Here is a 19,240-nt window from a genome sequence, read left to right as displayed (position 1 = left end):
GTTCAGGAGGCTGAGACAAAAGTATCTCAAGTCCAAGGCCAGCTCTAGAAACTTGGCAAAACCCTGTCACAAAATCAATGGTTAAACACCCCTGGGTTCAATTCCTAGTACCTGCCCCCCACCCAAAAAAGATTCAAGTCAACCAAACCTCCAATAAATAATCACTTTGGGAGTGCCATCTTAGCAGAGGACACATGTGTTAGGGGGTAAGTGAATAGGAGAGTGCTTCCCTGGACCTTATAGTTCCAGCTGTCTAAAGTTCCACTGTACAAAGTTTTTGTATAGCTGTGGTCCTCTGCTTCCTTTTCAGGCACCTGACATGGCCAGGCTTTGAGCTCCTATTAACCCTCACTAGCTGCTAAACAGGCTAGGTTCTCTTCCTGGAACAGAAAGGCTTCAGCCAGGGAGGTTTTCGTGGGTCACTGAGAACCTGAGGCCCAGAAGTCTGGGCAGACACAATCCACAACTACTAGAGATCCCAGGTAGCAGGACACTCTTCTTCCTGGTACAATCAGCACCTGAGCAACAGGACATTGATCTGAGGAACTCTGCAGGAATGCTGGGTTCCCTCAGTTGCAACAGAGGGCCCACCTGCATCACCAGCCCTGGGCCTATAACTGTGCCGGGTCTGGTCTGCCATCTACAGGTAGAAGATTGGTGGTGCAAGATGCTTACTTCACCTGAAAAGACCTTCAAAGTGGAAATCCCCCCTTTAGGGATGAGCCCAAGCATTACCTCAAATGAACTTCCAAAAACATTGTGCAAGAAACATGAAGAGAAATCTGGAACAAGTATAGATGTGGAGAGGTGAGCTGCCTACTGTTTGTAGTGTTACCCCATACAGCATGGATCTCAATTTGTCTACAAAGTTTAGACTACTGTTTTTTCTCTTGATCATTTTAAAATTTTTCTTTAGGAATAATGTATAATCTGAATTTGGGGTCTGTGAGTTCAGTGTGACCCCAGCAGATGAGATCCTTAGTACTAGACTTCATTAGGTGGCCTATCTCCCAAACTATTCCCCATTCATTCCATTCCTTGCTTTTAGAATCCTTCTCGAAGGGTTCCATAAAAACTGTGCATACAACCAGTATGAGATTTCCTGAGGGATGACTAGCTAATTTTTCAAGACAACCCTTAATCTAAAAGCACTCTAGCCAGGTGGCGCGGTGCACATTTATAATCAGGAGGCTTAGGCAGGAAAATCCTGAGTTGAAAGCTAGCTTCAGCAAATTAGTGAGGCCTAGTCTCTAAATAAAATACAAAACAGGATGGGGATGTGGCTCAGTGGTTAAGTGCCCTGGGTTCAATACCCAGTACCAAAAACAATTTTTTTTTTTTTTAAAAAAAAAGCACTTTAAAAAGATAGACCAAAAGCTCTGCATCATCTTTAATAGTTCAAAAAATTTCCCATAAGGAGTAATTCTACCTAATTTCCCATAAGAAGTTCCTCAGTAGCTAGTTTCCCACATTGAATTATCCCTGCTGAGGCTGTGCAGAACCTGCTTGCCCAGATCTCAGCTCCAGCATTCCTGCATCTGATCCCAAAGGATACAGTATGCATCCAGTCCCAGCCTTGCCTTCACGATTCAAGACACCAGTGACCTCTCCTGCCAGTTCACTTACTTCCATAAGGACACTATTATTACAGCCTAATTCACTGCATATAATATTAACTGTAAGCTGACTGACATGGGTAGAAGAAAAAGGACTATATATAAACACCCCTGACCCACTCAGGCTCTCTCATCACCATCAAATTTGGGTAGTGTGAAGCAACATTATAGCAGCGTGGAAGGTACACACATCCAGAATCGTGAAACAAAGGCCAATTTAGAGACTAATGGTAGTTAAGGTAACTTGAGGGGCACCTAGTCTAAAATGCCAACTCCAGCTTGCACAAAATTCAGCTGGTTCACATGGGGAGGCTGCTTAAGCCACTATCCCACTTTTTTCTTAATCAAGTTTTATTTCATATTTGAATAACACAATTACTATATAATCCCACTATCTTATAACCAGCAAAAGATCCAGTCTGAAGAAGTGTAAGACCCCAAGCCCAGTAACCAGACAGCTAAGTAAACCAGGTCTGATCACATGGGTACTCAGAAGCTATGGTCAAGGTCTGAGTACTAGCTCTGTACTGTCTGTCACCCATCCAAATACAGGACCTGTGGTTGTGCTACTATGAACACTAATGGGAATGACAGAGAAGGAGAACAGAAGCTAGACTGGAGAAGTAACTTAAATTCATCCATTACATGAATCACACTTCCCAAATAAATACCAGAGGCAGTAGAGGACAGTGTGGCCAGCCACCTGTACCTAGCTGGGAAGTCAAGACATCAACACCTGCTAAAATAGAAAAGTGCTCCCTGTGATATTCAAATGATCAGCTAAGTAACCCTTGTAGCAGCTACTGATTACACTATAATAAATACTAAAGATGCTGGGTAATAAGATTTTACCTAATGTCAAAGTATCTTATTACAAAGGTAAAAATTAAGATTTAAAGTAAAGAAAACCTGACAGACACAACAACCTTGGGTCCTTTGGATTCATCACCAATAAAAGATGACACAAACCGCACCACATACAAGATATTGTGTCTGCCAAAAACTAAAAAATAAATATTAAAAAAAAAAAAAGATGACACAAACCCAAAGACACTAGTGTCAGACATGCCCCTGTCAAAAAATACAAACCTGAATAAAAACAGGAAAACAGACCAGGATTAAGAGACCTCCTAACTCACCTAAAGTCCTCAAAAATTAAGATTCGATAGAAGGAAGGATCGCCTCAAAAACTCAGGAGACCCTGTCTCTAAATACAAAATAGGGCTGGAGATGGCTCAGTGGTCAAGGCTTAGCTTAGATGCAAACGCATTTCATCTTTTCACAGAAAAACTCCATAAGTAGTATGATTTATTATTTTATTGCATACTTTATAAAAACAAAAGCCCAAACACATTCCCCCCAACATCAGGGAAAGAGCTTACATCTTTCTTGTGTAGCCATCTTTAAGCAGGCCATACTGTTTATTTCTATATATACCCCTACATACTTCTCTCCCCTCAAATATTTATATCCCAACTATAAAAATGGAACTGCAAAGGGTTTTTAAAAAGATAAATGAGATCTTTTTTGTCCTTGTTATTATACAAACACTTTACGTGACTCAAGAACATGAAAGTAACGAGGAGAAAAAAAACCCTAATGAAGGAATGGAATGTCTGTTAGCTGTAACAAGTAGTTATTATCATTTGTTGAACTGGCACCTCCCTGACAGATCAGTCTGTAGGGACATGGGCACATGAATCGGGGTGATAAGACATGAGCCTGGTGATTGCTTCTACATATTTCCAGAAGGCACATGTCTTCCACACCCTTTCTTAAGTAACTGAAAACAAACTACAGGAGAATCCAGTATTTAGATTCTGTCCACTCTGAGGTATTAAACGCATAAGGAAAAGATTAGTTATATCCAAGTTGCATGCAATAAAAATATTTTCAAACCAACATGGTTAAGTGTTAAGATTTTTAGAAATCAAAATATTTTTTATTCACATAATTTTAAACTAAAGTCAAAGCTAATCATATTCTATGGTAATGATTTAAGTGCAAGTGATGCAGTTTTCACATTTGTTTCCTTCAGCGAAAAGGCAGATAGATCAGTTGTTCTTGAATAGGTCAATGCAGCTCTGCAAGAGGGAGACATTGTTCTGGGGAAAAAACAAAACACAAGTAACATCAAAGTCAAAGTAGACCAAAAAAATCATTCTAGAATTGTTATATACTCAAGAATGAAACATAAATTCAACTGACATAGCATGTCTATAGAGAACTAAAACTAGCCCAAGTGGGTTGGCATTTTTCTCCTCTAAATCCCAATTAAAGTGCACAAACTACTCACCACCTATTTCATGTGGAGAGTTTCTCTCCCTTAAGAGAGTCTGTCTGGAACTACTGGTCACTACTCTACCATCTCCCACCCTATCTGCTCCCAAATGCAACCATGCCTATTCTGCTTTACAAGGCCTTAAAAAGACCAGATAAAGAGTTGCTTAAAAATTAGTCATTAATGCCGGGCACAATGACCCACACCTATAATCCCAGTGGCTAGGGAGGCTCAAGTAGGAGGATCACCTCAAAAACTCAGTGAGACCCTGTCTCTAAATAAAAAAAGTCATTGGCAAGATTAAAAATTGCTTTGCGAAGTAATCTCAGTGACACAGGAGGCTGAGGTAGGAGGCTTGCAAGTTCAGAGTCAGCCCTCAGTAACTTAGCCAGACCCCGTCTCAAAAAGGACTGGAGATGTAGCTCAGTGGTAGAGTATCACTGGGTTCAATATCTAGTACCACCCCAAAAACAACTTAAAAAAAAAGTGCCCAGAACATGGCTGATTTATGCAAAATTATGCTTTAAGCTCCAATGAAAAGTTATAAACAGAAAGCTGGACCCAATTAAGAAAAAAATGAGGACTGGGAATGTGGCTCAGTGGTATGTACAAAGGCCTTGGTTGGATAAAAAGTAAGCACAAACTGAAGGCCAGTGACAGTTCCTTCCAAGGGAGGAATCCCTGTTATGGCCCTTAAGGTTGACGGGCTGACCTTGTCCACAGCAGTCTGAAGCCAAGTCCTTGGAATGGCCCAAGGAGATACCCTCAGGTACCAAAAACTCTCAAAAGACCCCATTAGATCTAACATGTTCCCAGCATTGAGAACAGTGTCCTCTCGCTTCTGTGCTAAGCTACAGACACATGCAACACAAGATTGTCTTCCTTTCTAAACCAAGAAAAGAGTACTGAAAAGAAGCTTGGCAAACAAAAAGTTGTTTCTTCTGAAAGCCAATGAAATCTAAGATACTAAAGAGCTTACTGCTTACTAGAGCAGGCGTGTCAGTGTGGCTCACAAGGCCCGTGAGGGGGTCAAGGGAGCCGTAACCAAGAATGCTCTTCTCAAAACTATTTCAAGGCCAGGTACTGTGGCACATGCCTGTAACCCCAGCACCCTGGGAGACTGAGGCAGGGAGAACCACAAATTCAAAGCCAGCCTCAGCAAAAGCTAGGTGCTAAGCAACTCAGTAAGACCCTGTCTCTAAATTATAAAAAAAAAAAAAAAAATGGGAGTGTGGCTTAGTGGTGGAGTGCCCCTGAGTTCAATCCCTAGTACCACCCCCACCAGGCAAACTGTTTCAAGATAAGGATTTCTGATTTGCAGTAACAAAAATATTCTGATGGGTGGTTCCCATTTACTAATTAACACCACACGGCAAACCCTATCTGCCTGACATTGGGGCAATGAACTGGGAAAGGGGTGGAACCTAAAATGTTATTGGTTTAATTTGAAAACACTTACTCTGGCATGCTTTATTTCCAGTTCAGACATCTCAATTAGATTTTTTCTAAACGCTGCCACTCTCTTCCGTTTGAAATTTATAAGTTCTACAGGAAGAAAGAGTTAATGTTTATCAAACCAAGCAATGTTAAATTTTCATATTCACGTAGCTTCCAAATATCATTATGATCAAACCACCATTATTTCCTCCTTCTTAAGCAATCTGACTGGGACATATACTAATTGTCTTCTTGTTACTGTGATCCTAAGCCGGCCACACACTACTCAATCACCAAGCACCACTGAAGAACTTGTGAGGAACTGCCTCACTCTTGCCCTCAAGGAACTGCCTCACTCTTGCCCTTGCTTGCAGAAAGGGTCTTATTGTGGGAGAAGTGAGTCAGGAGGATCCCAGGGTGAAAACTCTTCTCAAAATACAACAGTCAAAAGCTTCTTGAACTCTCACTGCAACTTTACTAACAATAGCCAAGACATGGAATCAACCGGTGTCCATCAATGGACAACAATTAAAAAAAAAAAAAAAAAAAAAAAGAATTACAGACACAATTGAGTATTATTCAGCCTTAAAGAAAAAAAATAAATAAAGCAAAATTCTAAACTGGTGGAGTACACCTGTAATCTTAGAGACTCAGATGACAGCCTGGGCAACTCAGCAAAATCCTGTTTCAAATAAAAGATAACAGGGTAGTATAGTGTAGAGCATTTCTGGGTTCAATCCCCAGTTTAAAAATCAAACAAACATGGGCTGGGGATGTGGCTCAAGTGGTAGCGCGCTCGCCTGGCATGCGTGCGGCCCGGGTTCGATCCTCAGCACCACATACAAACAAAGATGTTGTGTCCGCCGAGAACTAAGAAATAAATATTAAAAAAAAAAAAAAATCAAACAAACAACAACAACAAAAAAAATAGAATTTATTTTTTAAGAAAGAATAGGGCAGTAAAAAGATACTTTGAAACAATCCAACACAGCCAGCAACATAAATATTTGCATGCAATTGCCAACTTGCAATAAAAAGCTCTTTGCCATACAGTTAAAGCATTAGAAGCAAAGCACAGACATGAAGCAAAGCAAGATATTATACTCTACAAAATCTAGGCTTAGACATGCCAGGTAGTTACAAGCAGGTTGTTATCAGACCACTGTTATTATGAAGACATTTCCAATACACATAAATGGCTCTACCACTGGCCAAAAGAAAACCAAAAAGTCCCGTGACAAATATGCTTTAAAATGAGATAGGGATGGACATGGTGGCACGTGTCTGTAATCCCAGAAACTTAGGAGGCTGAGACAGGAGGATCCCAAGTTCAAAGCCAGTCTCAGCAACTTATTAAGGCCCTAAGCAAGGTCCTGTCTTAAAAATAAAATGAAAAGGGTTAGGGAATGTGGCAGCTCAGTGGTTAGGACCCCCTGGGTTCAATCCCAGGATTTTTTTAAAAAATAAAATAAATAAAATAACCTGTTCTGGAATGGGGTAAAGGCAAGAAAGAATATAATGGACACAGACTGGAATTGAGTCATCAGGATAGACTCATGATCCCTAAAACTTGCCTAGGTGTGCAATCACATGTATTCACCTACATCTCCCAATTCTGTCTCCTAAAGGGCCTAGATGCAAAGACACTCCAAACAATAAGTGCCCCAGCACACCCAGATCTTGGCTACTATTCCCTAAGAAAAAGAACCTCGGCTCCTTGAAAAATGGTCAAATCCAGGGTTGGAGTTAAATGTCTACTGATTACATAGAACAACTAACTACTTAAAAAAAAAAAAAAAAAGTGTGTGTAATGTGTCACAAAGACATGCTAGTTTCAAGATGTTCCCATTGGAAAAGTTTGGACACTTTGAGCACCAAAATAATTAAGGACAGTAACAAATTAAAAGAAAAGGAAGGGCTGGGGATGTAGCACAGTGGTAGAGGGCTTGGTTAGCATGTTCAAAAGCCTAAATTCAATCCCCAGCGTCCCACAAAGAATTAAGATGATATTTTAAAAGGGGTGGAGGGGCAGGGCTCTTGTTTGAAGTACGTAGGCAACTGCTGACCTGCAGATGAAATGCTAGAATTGAGGGAGGAGGCATCACCTAATTGCAACCATCAGAATAAATGCTGGTTAGGAAAGAATCATACACACTAAGACCAGGGAAGTTTAGTGAAAAGCAGGACATGTATGTGATCTTCAGTTATCTCTCCTATAGTAGGTGATGGGGAATATTAAGTGCAGTGGAGAAAGTGGACACTTGACTAAGTAACCAAAATGAACACCACAAATGGAAAGAAGATGCACACAAACATTACAATCTATTTGTAAAAATCTTTTTACAAAGAGATATTTATAAAATAGTTAAAACATATAATTATTGCAAACAACAACAAAATCTAAATAACCAAAAACTTCCTCATAAAGGAGACTAAGATCTAGGATAACTAGACAGGAATCCCAACAAAGTTTTTAGGACATTCATATGGACTAGGAACACCAGACATCCATGTTTATGCCATGTGAAGGCAAGTGTTAGTGTCCAAGTGATAAAGGATATGTGGAACATGTGGTTATTATTGCACTTTTGAAAAACTTTTCCTCTCTGTAAGCTTTTCCAAATAAAACGTAAAATAAGTAAAGAATGTTCCTGCTCAACCTTCTTTTGCAGATTCAGAAAGCTGTTCAAATTTCTGGCAACATTCCTGTTGGTGTGCCTCAGCCAACTTGACATCTTTGCTTTTTAACCGGGCCTTATCCAGAGCTTTGTTTGAGTTCTCATAGTCAATGAGGGCTTTGGTGCGTCTGTATAAGAGATCCTGAGAAGAAAATTAACAGTTATAACATACAAATCTCCAGAGAACAAAACAGGAATACCAAATAGCTTACACAATCTAGAATCTAATCTACCTTTATGCTTATATCTACCTTCATAAGATTAGCAGGGATATGCCACTCTTATATTTGAGGGCTTTCCCAAAATTCTTTATGTGTAAGGTTAAAACAGAACAAAACTCAACAGTGGGGCATGGTGATGCATGCCTAAATCCCAGCAACTCAGCATGGGAAGAATCCCAGGATCCTGGTCAACCAAGACAATTCAGCAATATTTTGTTCCAAATTTAAAAGGGTAGGAATGTTGTTCACTGGTAGAGAGCGCCTGGATTCACCCCTGGGGCAGGAATGGCGGGATGATCCAACAGAGTAAAAATAAGAATTATTTTCTAGTTGATTCAATAATTGAAAGCAATTAACAAAATTAAATGTTGTATACTAAAACACATGCAGCACAGTTGGTTGTGGTGGCACATGCCTAATTCCAGTACTTGGGAGGTTGAGGCAGAAGGATCACAGGATTGAGGCTAGCCTCAGCAACTTAGTGAAATCCAGTCTCAAAAGAAAATAAAATTAGAACACTTGACTAGCAAAACATGAGGCACTTGGGTTCTACCTCTAGTATCACAAAACAAATAGCAGAAAATCTAATAATGACAACAACAAACCACATGTTACTGCTGGCGAGTCAGAGCAGAATACTGCAAGAATACAACTAAGCAACAAAGCAGTCTGGATCACATATAACCCTACACTGCAAATCCTGCTTCTGGAAATATATGCTAGGGACTAACCTAATTTGAAATAATGAGTAGAAGTCACCTAAACACCTAACATCTACAATTAGAATGCAAGTATTAAAAAAAAAAAAAAAAAAAATCAGTCACACTTAAGTACTGCCAAAAACTATTGAAGCTCAGAATGCAAGTATTAAAAAAAAAAAAAAAAAAATCAGTCACACTTAAGTACTGCCAAAAACTACTGAAGCTCAGTGAAACTACTGTACCTAGTTTTGTAAGTTAGCTCTTAATTCCATGAAAATCTATAAAGCATTAAAAATGTCCAAATATAAGAATAAGAAAAGGTATGCTCAGGTCAAGAGATTGGAGTTTATTCTGCATACTACTTATGGATCCAATACCAAAAACGGGCACATCACTTAAGAAGTCTGATAAAATTCCTATCTCCCTCCTAATATAAAGCAACTTTCCTTTTTACCAAAAAAGGAATAGCTCTAGCATTAGGTTTCTGGTCACAACAGGTAGTCTAGCACTGTGTTGGGTTTCCCGGTTCCTCATCTTACCTTTGCAGCCTCTATATTGAGCATGTAGTATCGGAGAAGCTCTGTCAGCTTTAAATCTTCATCTGATGAGACACGACCCTCTACTTTCTATTTAAAAAAGTAAAGGTCACCATCAAAGCAGTTATCTACAGATTACAAAATATATATTTTATTAAGACAGAAACAAAAATTCTTACCCTAAGTTTTTCAAACAGTTCAGCAACCTTCAACAGGTATCTGAAAATAAACACAGTTGTGGTTTAAGGTATTAAATAAATGATCTTATCAAAACTCAAGACATGAATGAGTACAATGTGCTTTGATTTTTAAAAGTAGTGTTTTCCTTCCAAATGACTATAAAACTGAGCACATTTTCAGTGCCACAGCCTACTGGCATTAGCCTCTCTTTCTTGCCATTCAGTCACCTTGTGTCCAGGATGCTGTTATCAAAGGCCTATCCTATGTTCAAAGAAGGTCAGGTTCTAATGAGCTTCCTCCAAAGGCATCATAAAGCAAAAATATGCTACCATCTCATCTTGGTTCTACTATTAGCATGACTTTCAACTTCAAGTTAGAGGTTGTATCACCTATTATACCAAGTAGAGATGTGTTAAGTTAAAGTCTTATACTCAAAATGCCCAGTACAGAGAAAAAGTGGAAAGCAAATGTAAAAGTCCAAGATCAGGATAGAGTCATTGAATTGTTCCCCAAACCAGCAAGAGCCAGGTGTGGTAGTGCTTGTCTATAATCCCAGCAACTGAAGAGAGGATGAAGCAGGAGGAATAATAAATCTGAGACCAGTCCCAGCAACTTAGACACCCCAAGCAACTTTATAAAAACCTGTCTGAAAAAATTTTTAAAAGGGCAGAGGGGGTGGGGGTGGGGGAACGAAGAAAAACTGCTGGGGTTATAACTCAGTGGTAAAGTATCCCTGTTCAAACTATAGTGCAAAAGAAACAAACAAACACCCCAATAACAACAAAAAGAAATCTCTTCAAAAGAAAGACCAGATAGAACGGCAAGAACCAATTAACAAAGAAAACCAAGGCAAACTTCTCTCAAAGACGACCACAAAATTAAAATGAACAAAAAAGAAGTCATTTGGGCTGGGGTTGTGGCTCAGGAATAGAGTGCTTGCCTAGGATGCATGAGATCCTGGGTTCATCCTCAGCACACACAAAAATAAAGGTATTGTGTCCAACTAAACTAAAAAAAATATATTTTTTAAAAGAAGTCATTTAATGTGACAGAAATAAAGGCTCTACACCATATCTATTCAGCTATATACAGAAGAATCCAAAGTCTCCTATGATTCTCTTACTAGTGCCTTCCAAACACTTTAGTGCTGAACAGTGTAGTGTTTTTGATAAGTTTGTATTCCAGGGAAGAACTGCCTGACAGTACTCTTTATTCTTTAATTATATCACTCAGTAGTCCTCAATCAGGAAGTCAGGGAAATGCTTTCACAACAATAGCTTACTTTTTGATGACTGTGGGTTCTTCTAAAGCCAGGCTCTGCAAGGAGGCCGCAGTGTGAATATAGTCATCAGCAACATCTGGAGAGACAGTGCAATCATTATTATATGAGCAGAGCAGGCACACTAACAAAGCCAAAAGTGGCTAGTGGGTAAAAGATATTTACTTTTGTGAGATCTGGTCATTCTGTCAGCTTTAGCACAGGAATCCTTGATCCTGTTGTAATAGTTAATAAGGAAGTTCTTCTCTTGCTCAAAGAAGTCATCTACTTCCTAAAAGAAGAAGAAGAAAAAAAAGAACTTTAGCATAAATTACAAGAATGTATTTTGTGACAATTTTCTAAGTAAAAAGTTTAACCTCGATAGATAAGAGGATTGCAAACTTAAAACACAGTGATAATACCCAGGACTAGCAATAATCAAGAAAATGTCGACAGAGAATCATTTTGAAGAACAATCTCTGGTAACCCAAGACCCAATGTTTTTATTACTATTGTAGCAGTTCTGCCAAGTCAGGTACTGCCACCCAGACTTGAATACTAGAATATCCATGTGGTTATATTTTATTTAAATTTAGATGGCTTCAGTTTGAGAGGCCATACTGGTACACCTGGTAGGCACTGGCCAAAGATGCTAAATATCATTCAATGAATTGATAGGACAGTCCACACATCTCAGCACTGTGCCAAAGAGTTTCCAAATTTATGAAACTACCTTCTCTACTATGCACCTGTACGGTTTCCCACTTAAGCCTTACCCTGGAAAGACAAAGTCAGATTCTGGTAGTAAATATTAAAGCATCTCAGTTTAAAAGGAGGGAAATGGCCTGAAGAGTAAAAAAGTTTGAAATCACATCTATGAGGGTAATGAGAGACTTGTGCTTTAATTCTTATTTTCTAGAACAGCACTACCCAAAAGGAATTTCTGATGCTAACTTCTCTACTGGTATTCTGGGAAGAGTAAAATTAATATTAACATTATACTTAACCGCATAACTAATGTAAAACATTAGTAAGACATTTTATATTTTTTTTCTTTGTAGTAAATTCTTAAATCCAGTATGTAAATAAAACAAAATCTATTTTTTTCACCATGCCTACTAAGCTACATGTCAAGTGCTCACCTGCCACCTGTGGCTGGCGGCCACCATACTGGAGAAAGGCATGAAATACTGATCTTCTAGCTTATTTTCTTTTTAAAATTGAGTAACCTCTGTCCTTACAAAAGGAGAAAATACTCAAGTGTGGAAAGGTTCACGTCACTTCTCCTGAGAGAGAACAAGGTGTTTTGGAGAAATAAGCAAAAACTGAATTAAGTAAATGAAAATAACCCATTCCTTAAAATTAGTACATTGTGGTATTATCTCATCCAAAGAAATAGATGATCTATTCTGATAAAGTTATCAATTTTCTTAAAAAGCTCAAGTCCCTTACCTTAACTCCAGAAAAAAGAACTTCATCAGCACTTTTCACCACACTTTTAAAGAAGCCACCAAACATTTCTTTGGTATTTTTCCGCCTAACACTTAGCTAAAAGAAAATTCCAAAACAGTTTGTTACATATTTTTTCTAGGCTCTCAAGTTAAGAAAAACATTCCAAACAATTCTAATACAGAAACATAGATATCTTTAGTTCTGCTTTACCAACTAAACTGAAAAACATAATAAATGGATAATGTTAAATGTAAGTCATCTCTTTCTAAAAGGATCACATATGTAGGAACCAAGTCTTTGAGGATTTTCAGTCCTTGGCAGAATTACATTCTTTTCAATCTACATTGTTGATTAGGCTTTAAGTTTCAGAACTCTAAATCAGGGCTTGTTTCATCAAGGGACAATAAATATAACATGTTAAAAAAAATACAAAAATAAGGACACAAGCACATCTCCTTTAACAGAAAGGGTAACCAAAAGAAATCAATGTAAATCATTTCCATTGTGTTTCTGTGATAAGTCATTTTTCAGAAAGAATAAATTTTTCTTTTCCAGTACTGAGCTACACTCTCAGTCATTTTTAAAGCTTAAGACAGGATCTTTCTAAGTTGCCAAGGCTGGGTTCAAACTTGCAATCCTGCCTCAGTCTGAGTAGCTAGGATTACAGGCATTTGCCATCATGCCTGGGTCATAATCATACATTTTGACTGAACCATGGAAATGTGAGTAAAATTGCCTTACATCCTGATCATATTCCAGGAAAACATGAAAGTTTCGATCTTTACTGAGAACAGGATGAGAAGAAAGCCGCTGAAGAAATACTTCATGAGAGGACACAGTCTTCTTAAAGACAGCGAGATATTCACTGAAAAAACAAATGCATACACAATTCAGTTGGCATCACTCTACTACCTGATGGATACTATCATGTGCTGCTGGTCAACTATATATAATCTAGTGATCTGCTCATTTTTATTAAGTAAAATACTACAACTAGGCCAAAACAACATACTGGTTTGATTTGGTAGTTAATCAGTTGGCATTTTAGAATCTGGAATGAACCAATAGAGGAGGAAAGTGGTGCTTTTCTGCCTTCTGAGACTCCCCAAGCCTACATGTAATTACTTGAAATTCAGCAGCTACATTGACATTTGTTGCTTTAAAAAGGATGAGACCCCTTTAGGCAGTCATGCACACAGCACAAATCCTTAATAAGGATTGGAATCAGCAGAAATTACAAAGCAGTGTTACCTCAATTAAGGCATTCAAGATGTTAGGGTTTGGAAAGTTGTGTTGAGTGCTTTATCCCCAGGGCTGGACTCACAGGCACTCCAAAGTGCACAGAGTTGTTCAGGTGTGAGCCCTGCCCTATGCAACATGGGCTTGGATAGAGCATTGAAGAGTTGCTGAAAGGAGCACCTGAATTCCAACTTGCTGATGATGATAAAAGGAAAGGATGAATGCTTTTGAGCCAAGATAAAGAAGTTCAAGAGTAGAGGAACAAGAAATTTTTTTTAAAAAAATCATCTATAAGTAACCAATTTAGCAAAGTGAAATACATAGTTGCACACACATATAATTCCATGGATTTGAGAAGATGAGATAAGATGATGGAAAATTTGAGGCTAGCCTTGACATCTCAGTTAGATTCTGTCTCAAAAAATAAAAAGGGCCAGGCACTTAGCTTTACAATACAAGGTGTGGTGGAGAGAGCACAGTACCTTTACTCTAACCTTCCAGTACTTAAATGGTATGGTATGTGATTTTAGAATTCATATTTGATTTGTTTTAAGGAGAGAAATAATAGCTGAAAAACATCTGCTATAAGCTTTTCAGTACTCAGTAATGCAAACCTATACCTATGATACAGAATAAAGAATACATTTTTGCTTTAAAATTACAACCAGATTAAAATATGCTGCCTATGTACCTGACCTCTTTCAAACCATCAATATGGTTATTTAGAATGCTTTGTAACAGCATTTGTTACAACCTAGTTTCTTCTAATACTTCTTGTAAAAAACCTTCAAGGGAGAAATTTTTATACATTTTAACACTTTGAAAATGTTGTTTATGAAGATTTAAAGGTCTACTTTCTTCCCTATGCCAGACCAGTATGCCCTAATAAAAGTATGGTTTATGTGGGAGAAAAAATGAACTTCAAGGAATAAAGGTCAGAAGTACAAAAACTGTACCCCACAAAACTATATTTACAAAATGTAGTTTTAGAAATCAACACTAGGCAATTAACAGCTACACTGTTTAAAAAGAACCCACCAGGTGTGGTGGTACACACCTACAAGTTCACAAGTTCAAAGCCAGGCTCAGCAACTTAGTGAAACCCAGTCTCAAACTTTAAAAAGAAAATCCACTTACGCTTCCAGTTCTTGCTTCATCTTTGCAAACTCTTCTTTGGTCATAGACCCTTCACCCTCTCCCAGTTTCTGCATCTTTTCTCGAGGACCATCAAAATCTGGTTTTGTAGGAGCAGGGGGAATCTGCAACATAGTCAGGTAATACATGATGAGCATTTCTAGTTGATGCGTCATTCAACTCTGGCCACCCAAGTGGGGCTATTTAAAGTCACTGGGTTTCACCCAAACCTTAAATCTTTTGACCCCAAAGTATGTTTCCCACAGTTGGGCATTCTGACATAAATATTTGTCCAGTTTATAGAGAACTAGCAGCTTAAAATTAGCTTAAAATTAAGATAATCAATGACAAAAATGATTAAATAAAAGCAAATTTTTCAACCTCTAAGGACAATCAAAAGATCCTAATTTTAAATGAAGGGAAGACCCCTGAACAGAAGTTCCCACGACCAAAAATTAATTCTCAAAAGGTGACAATGGCCTCCTTACTCTGGGAACTATAACAATACTGAAGTATCCTAGAAATCAACTTACTAATGCCCAAAAATGATGCCAGAGAAAAGGTAGATAGGACTTGAATCATTAAACATGTTTACCTACTTATAATGTATATACTATATTCTGTGTATGCTTCATCTCACAGCACTATTCACAGTTAAAGACTATACCAACCTGGAGTTAGCAAATATTCTAATAGGCAGATAAAAACCAAGAGTTTTCACAACCCATTATAAAATGTTGGTGAAATCTAATACCAAGGTAACATAACTTAATTACTTGGTATGCTAAAACATACTCACAATAAGCCCAGCATAGTCTGTGGTTTCAATAAGCGTATCATGTAGCCATACGAAGTCTTCATGTTGCCTTGTAACAGAAAACTCTGGGCTCTGAAAAGTGGGCAGTGTAGTCTGTAAAGAGGAAGAAGTTAATTGCTAACCATCACCTGATAATGTGGTTTGGGTTTCCTGGGCTGCACTATGGGAAAATTCTGCATAATACAACATCATGATAAAGAAGTAGCAGTATATGATCTCCAACTACCACTTAGCCACAGCTAAGACTCAATCTGATCTTCAAGGAAGACTTTTCACAAAACTACACTTTTTGGAAGTTTGCCAAAGGTATCAAATCAAAGAGAAAAATATCTACTAGTAAAAGAAAAAGTTTCAGGAAGTTAAACAACCCTACTTCCATCTTAAAAAAAGAAAAAAAGGAACTTATCCCAGTTATGACCAAAAAATATCAATCATCATCATCATCATCACCATCATCTTTTTAAAAAAGTCTTAGCTACTAGGGTGGTGGAAATCATCCGTGGCTTCCTTTGAACTCCTGTGAATGCTAATTTTATCTACTATGATCAAGTCAACTCAAGCAGAGAATCAGGTTGCCCATCTTGACACTTCCCCTGAAGTATACCTGAGGTATACGAAGAATACCACAAAGAAAAAAGGGCCTTCCAAACTTAAGATTTAAAGCAAGCCACAGACACTACCTTCAGATGCAAATAAAACCAAAGGTGCAAGGTTTGAATTATATAAATAGGCAGCACCCAGCTACATCACTTTGTCATTGTGGCTTCACCACAGCAGAAGGATGCTGAAGCAACAGCACTTGCTAACAGCAAGCTATACATATGAGAGAGGTTCACACTTTGCAGTTGGTACACAGCAAACAGTAACCACTGTAGTTAATGGAATCAGTCTTCTCACATCCGAACAAGGCTATAGCCTAGCACTGTTAGTATTACCAAAGCCATTTTTTCACTTACCTTGGTGTGCACTGTAAACTTGACCTTATCTCTCTCACTGAGTGCATCAGGTATGTCAATCTGAAGTGAGGGATCAACATTCAGGTCCACAGACACAGACCTCAGCTGAAACACATTTTTTTGAGTATTAATTTCATCCCTAAAAAGTATTCTTGATATACATCATTTAGAACAAAGTCAGTTTTGATATTTGAAATTATAGGGAAACCTGCTCTTTAAGTCCAATCCATGTATACAAAGCATTCCTGTAAACTGAACAAAGCAATTAACTGTATGATTCTAATATTATGTACATGAGATTGCATTTCTTATGACGGTACGCTAACTAGATGAGGATGAAATCTTGAGTTCTTATGTAAATGTTAATGACAACATTCAAAAAGCATTATTATTAAAAAATTTGTAGTTATGTGGTGCAAAGGATCAAATCCAGTGCTTCATACATGCTAGGTAGGTGCTGTGCCACTGAGCTACAGACCCAGACCCTCAAGAAGCACTATTAGCTGGGCACAGTGGTACAAAACTCCCAGCAGTTGGGGATGGGGCGGGCCAAGAAAGGAGGAGTTCAAAGCCAGTCTCAGCAACTTAGTGAAACCCTAAGCAACTTAGTGAGACTGTCTCAAAAAAAAGAAAAAAAAGAAAAAGACTGGGGATGAGGCTCAGCGGTTAAGCACCCCTGGGTTGAATCTCCAATAGCATTATTGACTGTAAAGATTATATATCATAAGGATCCAAAAGACTAGAAAAACCTTGGAAAATGACAGAGAACAGTCTCCTGGTATGCGGTCCTAGATGGAGAATAAATGGACCTAATTATATTCAGACAGTTACAAACAGCTGAGAAATCTAGACAAGAAGGGTGTATTACAGAAACCAGATACTAACCAAAGCAGAATCCTACTATGGTTACACATGTGCACAAGTGTGAATCCTGCCCTGGAAACTAAATGACTGACTTTATGAGCTGTAAATCTGGAAAAAATGGGGTGGGGGACCTACACACCCATCTTCATTTTGCCAGATTTAAGAAAATATTTCTTTTCAGAAAAAGGAAAAAAAATAGTACAAACACTAACACTGAATTACTAGTAAAAAGCAGTTAAATAGTTTTATTACTAAATTTAAATCAAGTTAAATTCTTTAATTCTTTTTTTTTTTTTTTGGAGAGGGGGGACCAGGGATTGAACTCAGGGGCACTCAACCACTGAGCCACCTCCTCTGCCCTATTTTGTATTTTATTTAGAAACAGGGTCTCACTGAGTTGCTTAGCATCTCACTTTTGCTAAGACTGGCTTTTGAACTGGCTTTGTAGGTGTGCAGCAATGCACCCAAACAATTCTTTAATTCTTAAAGCTCAAAAGTATCTCCTTTCCCATTCCTCAATGTAACTAATGCTAAAGTCATAAAACTCTAGAAAATGTTCAGTGAAGTCTGAGGTGTTTCCCTTCTAATTCTTGTCTTCAAAGTACAAAGTCTAGGAACTGATGAACTTAAATAAGAAACCTGGCCCAATCAGCTATAAAAGACTACATTCGTTAAAAATATATAATTAGGGTATGGTAAAATGCTTGCCTACCATGCATGAAGTCCTGGGTTTGATTCCCAGTACCAAACAAACGATAAATATAATTACTTCTCTCTCTCCTATCTTAGAAGTTCTAAGTACTTCTCTTTTCTGTAAGCATGGTGACAAAGAAAAGGTTTCAAATTGTAAAAAACAAACCAGAGGTAACCCTATAAAGATGGTTTTGAAGGGCTGGGGATATGGCTCTGTGGTTAAACAACCTGGGTTCAATCCCAGGTACCACAAAAAAAATATCAAAAACCCAGAAAATGGCAACCAAGTAACCAAGCAGGATATGCTTCTCATATCACCACTAGAAGGAATTCAAACAAAAATACCAACAACTTGACATGATAGTCTTAACCACCAAATAAGCAGGTCTGCATGTGGGCCTTAAATAATGATCTGAAACAGAATACTGGCAAAATTCCCAGGGGAAGGAGGACATCAAACTTTCTCACACTGTAGCAAACAATCCTCCAGATGAAGCACACATCATCATGGAATAAAAAGTTGTAAATGTACTGGGGATGTCACTCAGTGACAGAATTCTTGCTTATCATGTATAAGCCCTGGGTTCAATCCTCAGCACTGGGGGAAAAAATAACTGTGAAATGCTTCTAAGTCAGCATTCCTTCTTACACTTGATTAACAAAACCAACACCCTTCAGACCCATGCCCCAGTACTTGCTACATAAATTGCCAGACTCAGGGGTTTTTACCCACCTCTACCCCTTATCTTGATTAAACCACCCAGAGTACTACTTCTCATACGGTGAGGCCAATATTGTGAACATCTGACTTGACCCACATATTAAATGACTTAAACAGATGTTAAAATACCTAGAATTTACATAGACATTTACATTCAGCAGGGTAAGGAAGGCTTCAGAACCAGATTCAACCTTGGACATTAGGGACTGGGAAAATGGCTCAATGCCAGACATGTGACATGTAGAGTTTCAATCGTCTCTCAGACCCCTTGTCATTGAGAGAATCAAATTTCAAATACCTACACCCAAACAATGGAATTGAGTTTTAAACTGACTCTTCTAGATTTCCCTATAAACATCACACATGCAACATAAAGTTCCTCTCTACCAGATCCGTTTTTCAATAAGAGATACAGCCAGGTACAGTGGTACATGCCTATAATCCCAGAACCTCAGG

At 38.2% G+C, this 19,240-nt stretch overlaps 1 protein-coding gene across 3 annotated transcripts in view; it reads right to left on the bottom strand.

The window, feature by feature from the left end:
* Positions 1 to 2,918: 2,918 nt before the first annotated feature.
* Snx5 (sorting nexin 5) overlaps positions 2,919 to 19,240 on the bottom strand; it is a 23,661-nt gene continuing 7,339 nt past the window's right edge. For all 3 annotated transcript variants that reach the window (XM_076851495.1, XM_076851496.1, XM_076851494.2), the window contains 12 exons: positions 16,507 to 16,611; positions 15,533 to 15,643; positions 14,737 to 14,858; positions 13,102 to 13,225; positions 12,361 to 12,456; positions 11,095 to 11,200; positions 10,933 to 11,008; positions 9,650 to 9,689; positions 9,474 to 9,560; positions 7,995 to 8,154; positions 5,357 to 5,442; positions 2,919 to 3,721 (listed from right to left, as the gene is read on the bottom strand). In XM_076851495.1, coding sequence (XP_076707610.1) covers positions 3,671 to 3,721; positions 5,357 to 5,442; positions 7,995 to 8,154; positions 9,474 to 9,560; positions 9,650 to 9,689; positions 10,933 to 11,008; positions 11,095 to 11,200; positions 12,361 to 12,456; positions 13,102 to 13,225; positions 14,737 to 14,858; positions 15,533 to 15,643; positions 16,507 to 16,611 — 1,164 coding nt within the window. In that variant the 3' untranslated portion in view covers positions 2,919 to 3,670. The remainder of the gene's footprint in view (positions 3,722 to 5,356; positions 5,443 to 7,994; positions 8,155 to 9,473; positions 9,561 to 9,649; positions 9,690 to 10,932; positions 11,009 to 11,094; positions 11,201 to 12,360; positions 12,457 to 13,101; positions 13,226 to 14,736; positions 14,859 to 15,532; positions 15,644 to 16,506; positions 16,612 to 19,240) is intronic.

Source organism: Callospermophilus lateralis, chromosome 3, assembly GCF_048772815.1.
Source record: "Callospermophilus lateralis isolate mCalLat2 chromosome 3, mCalLat2.hap1, whole genome shotgun sequence".
Lineage (NCBI taxonomy): Eukaryota > Metazoa > Chordata > Mammalia > Rodentia > Sciuridae > Callospermophilus > Callospermophilus lateralis.
Note: the sequence above shows the minus strand (reverse complement) of the source record. Positions and strands in the feature narration are given on the sequence as shown.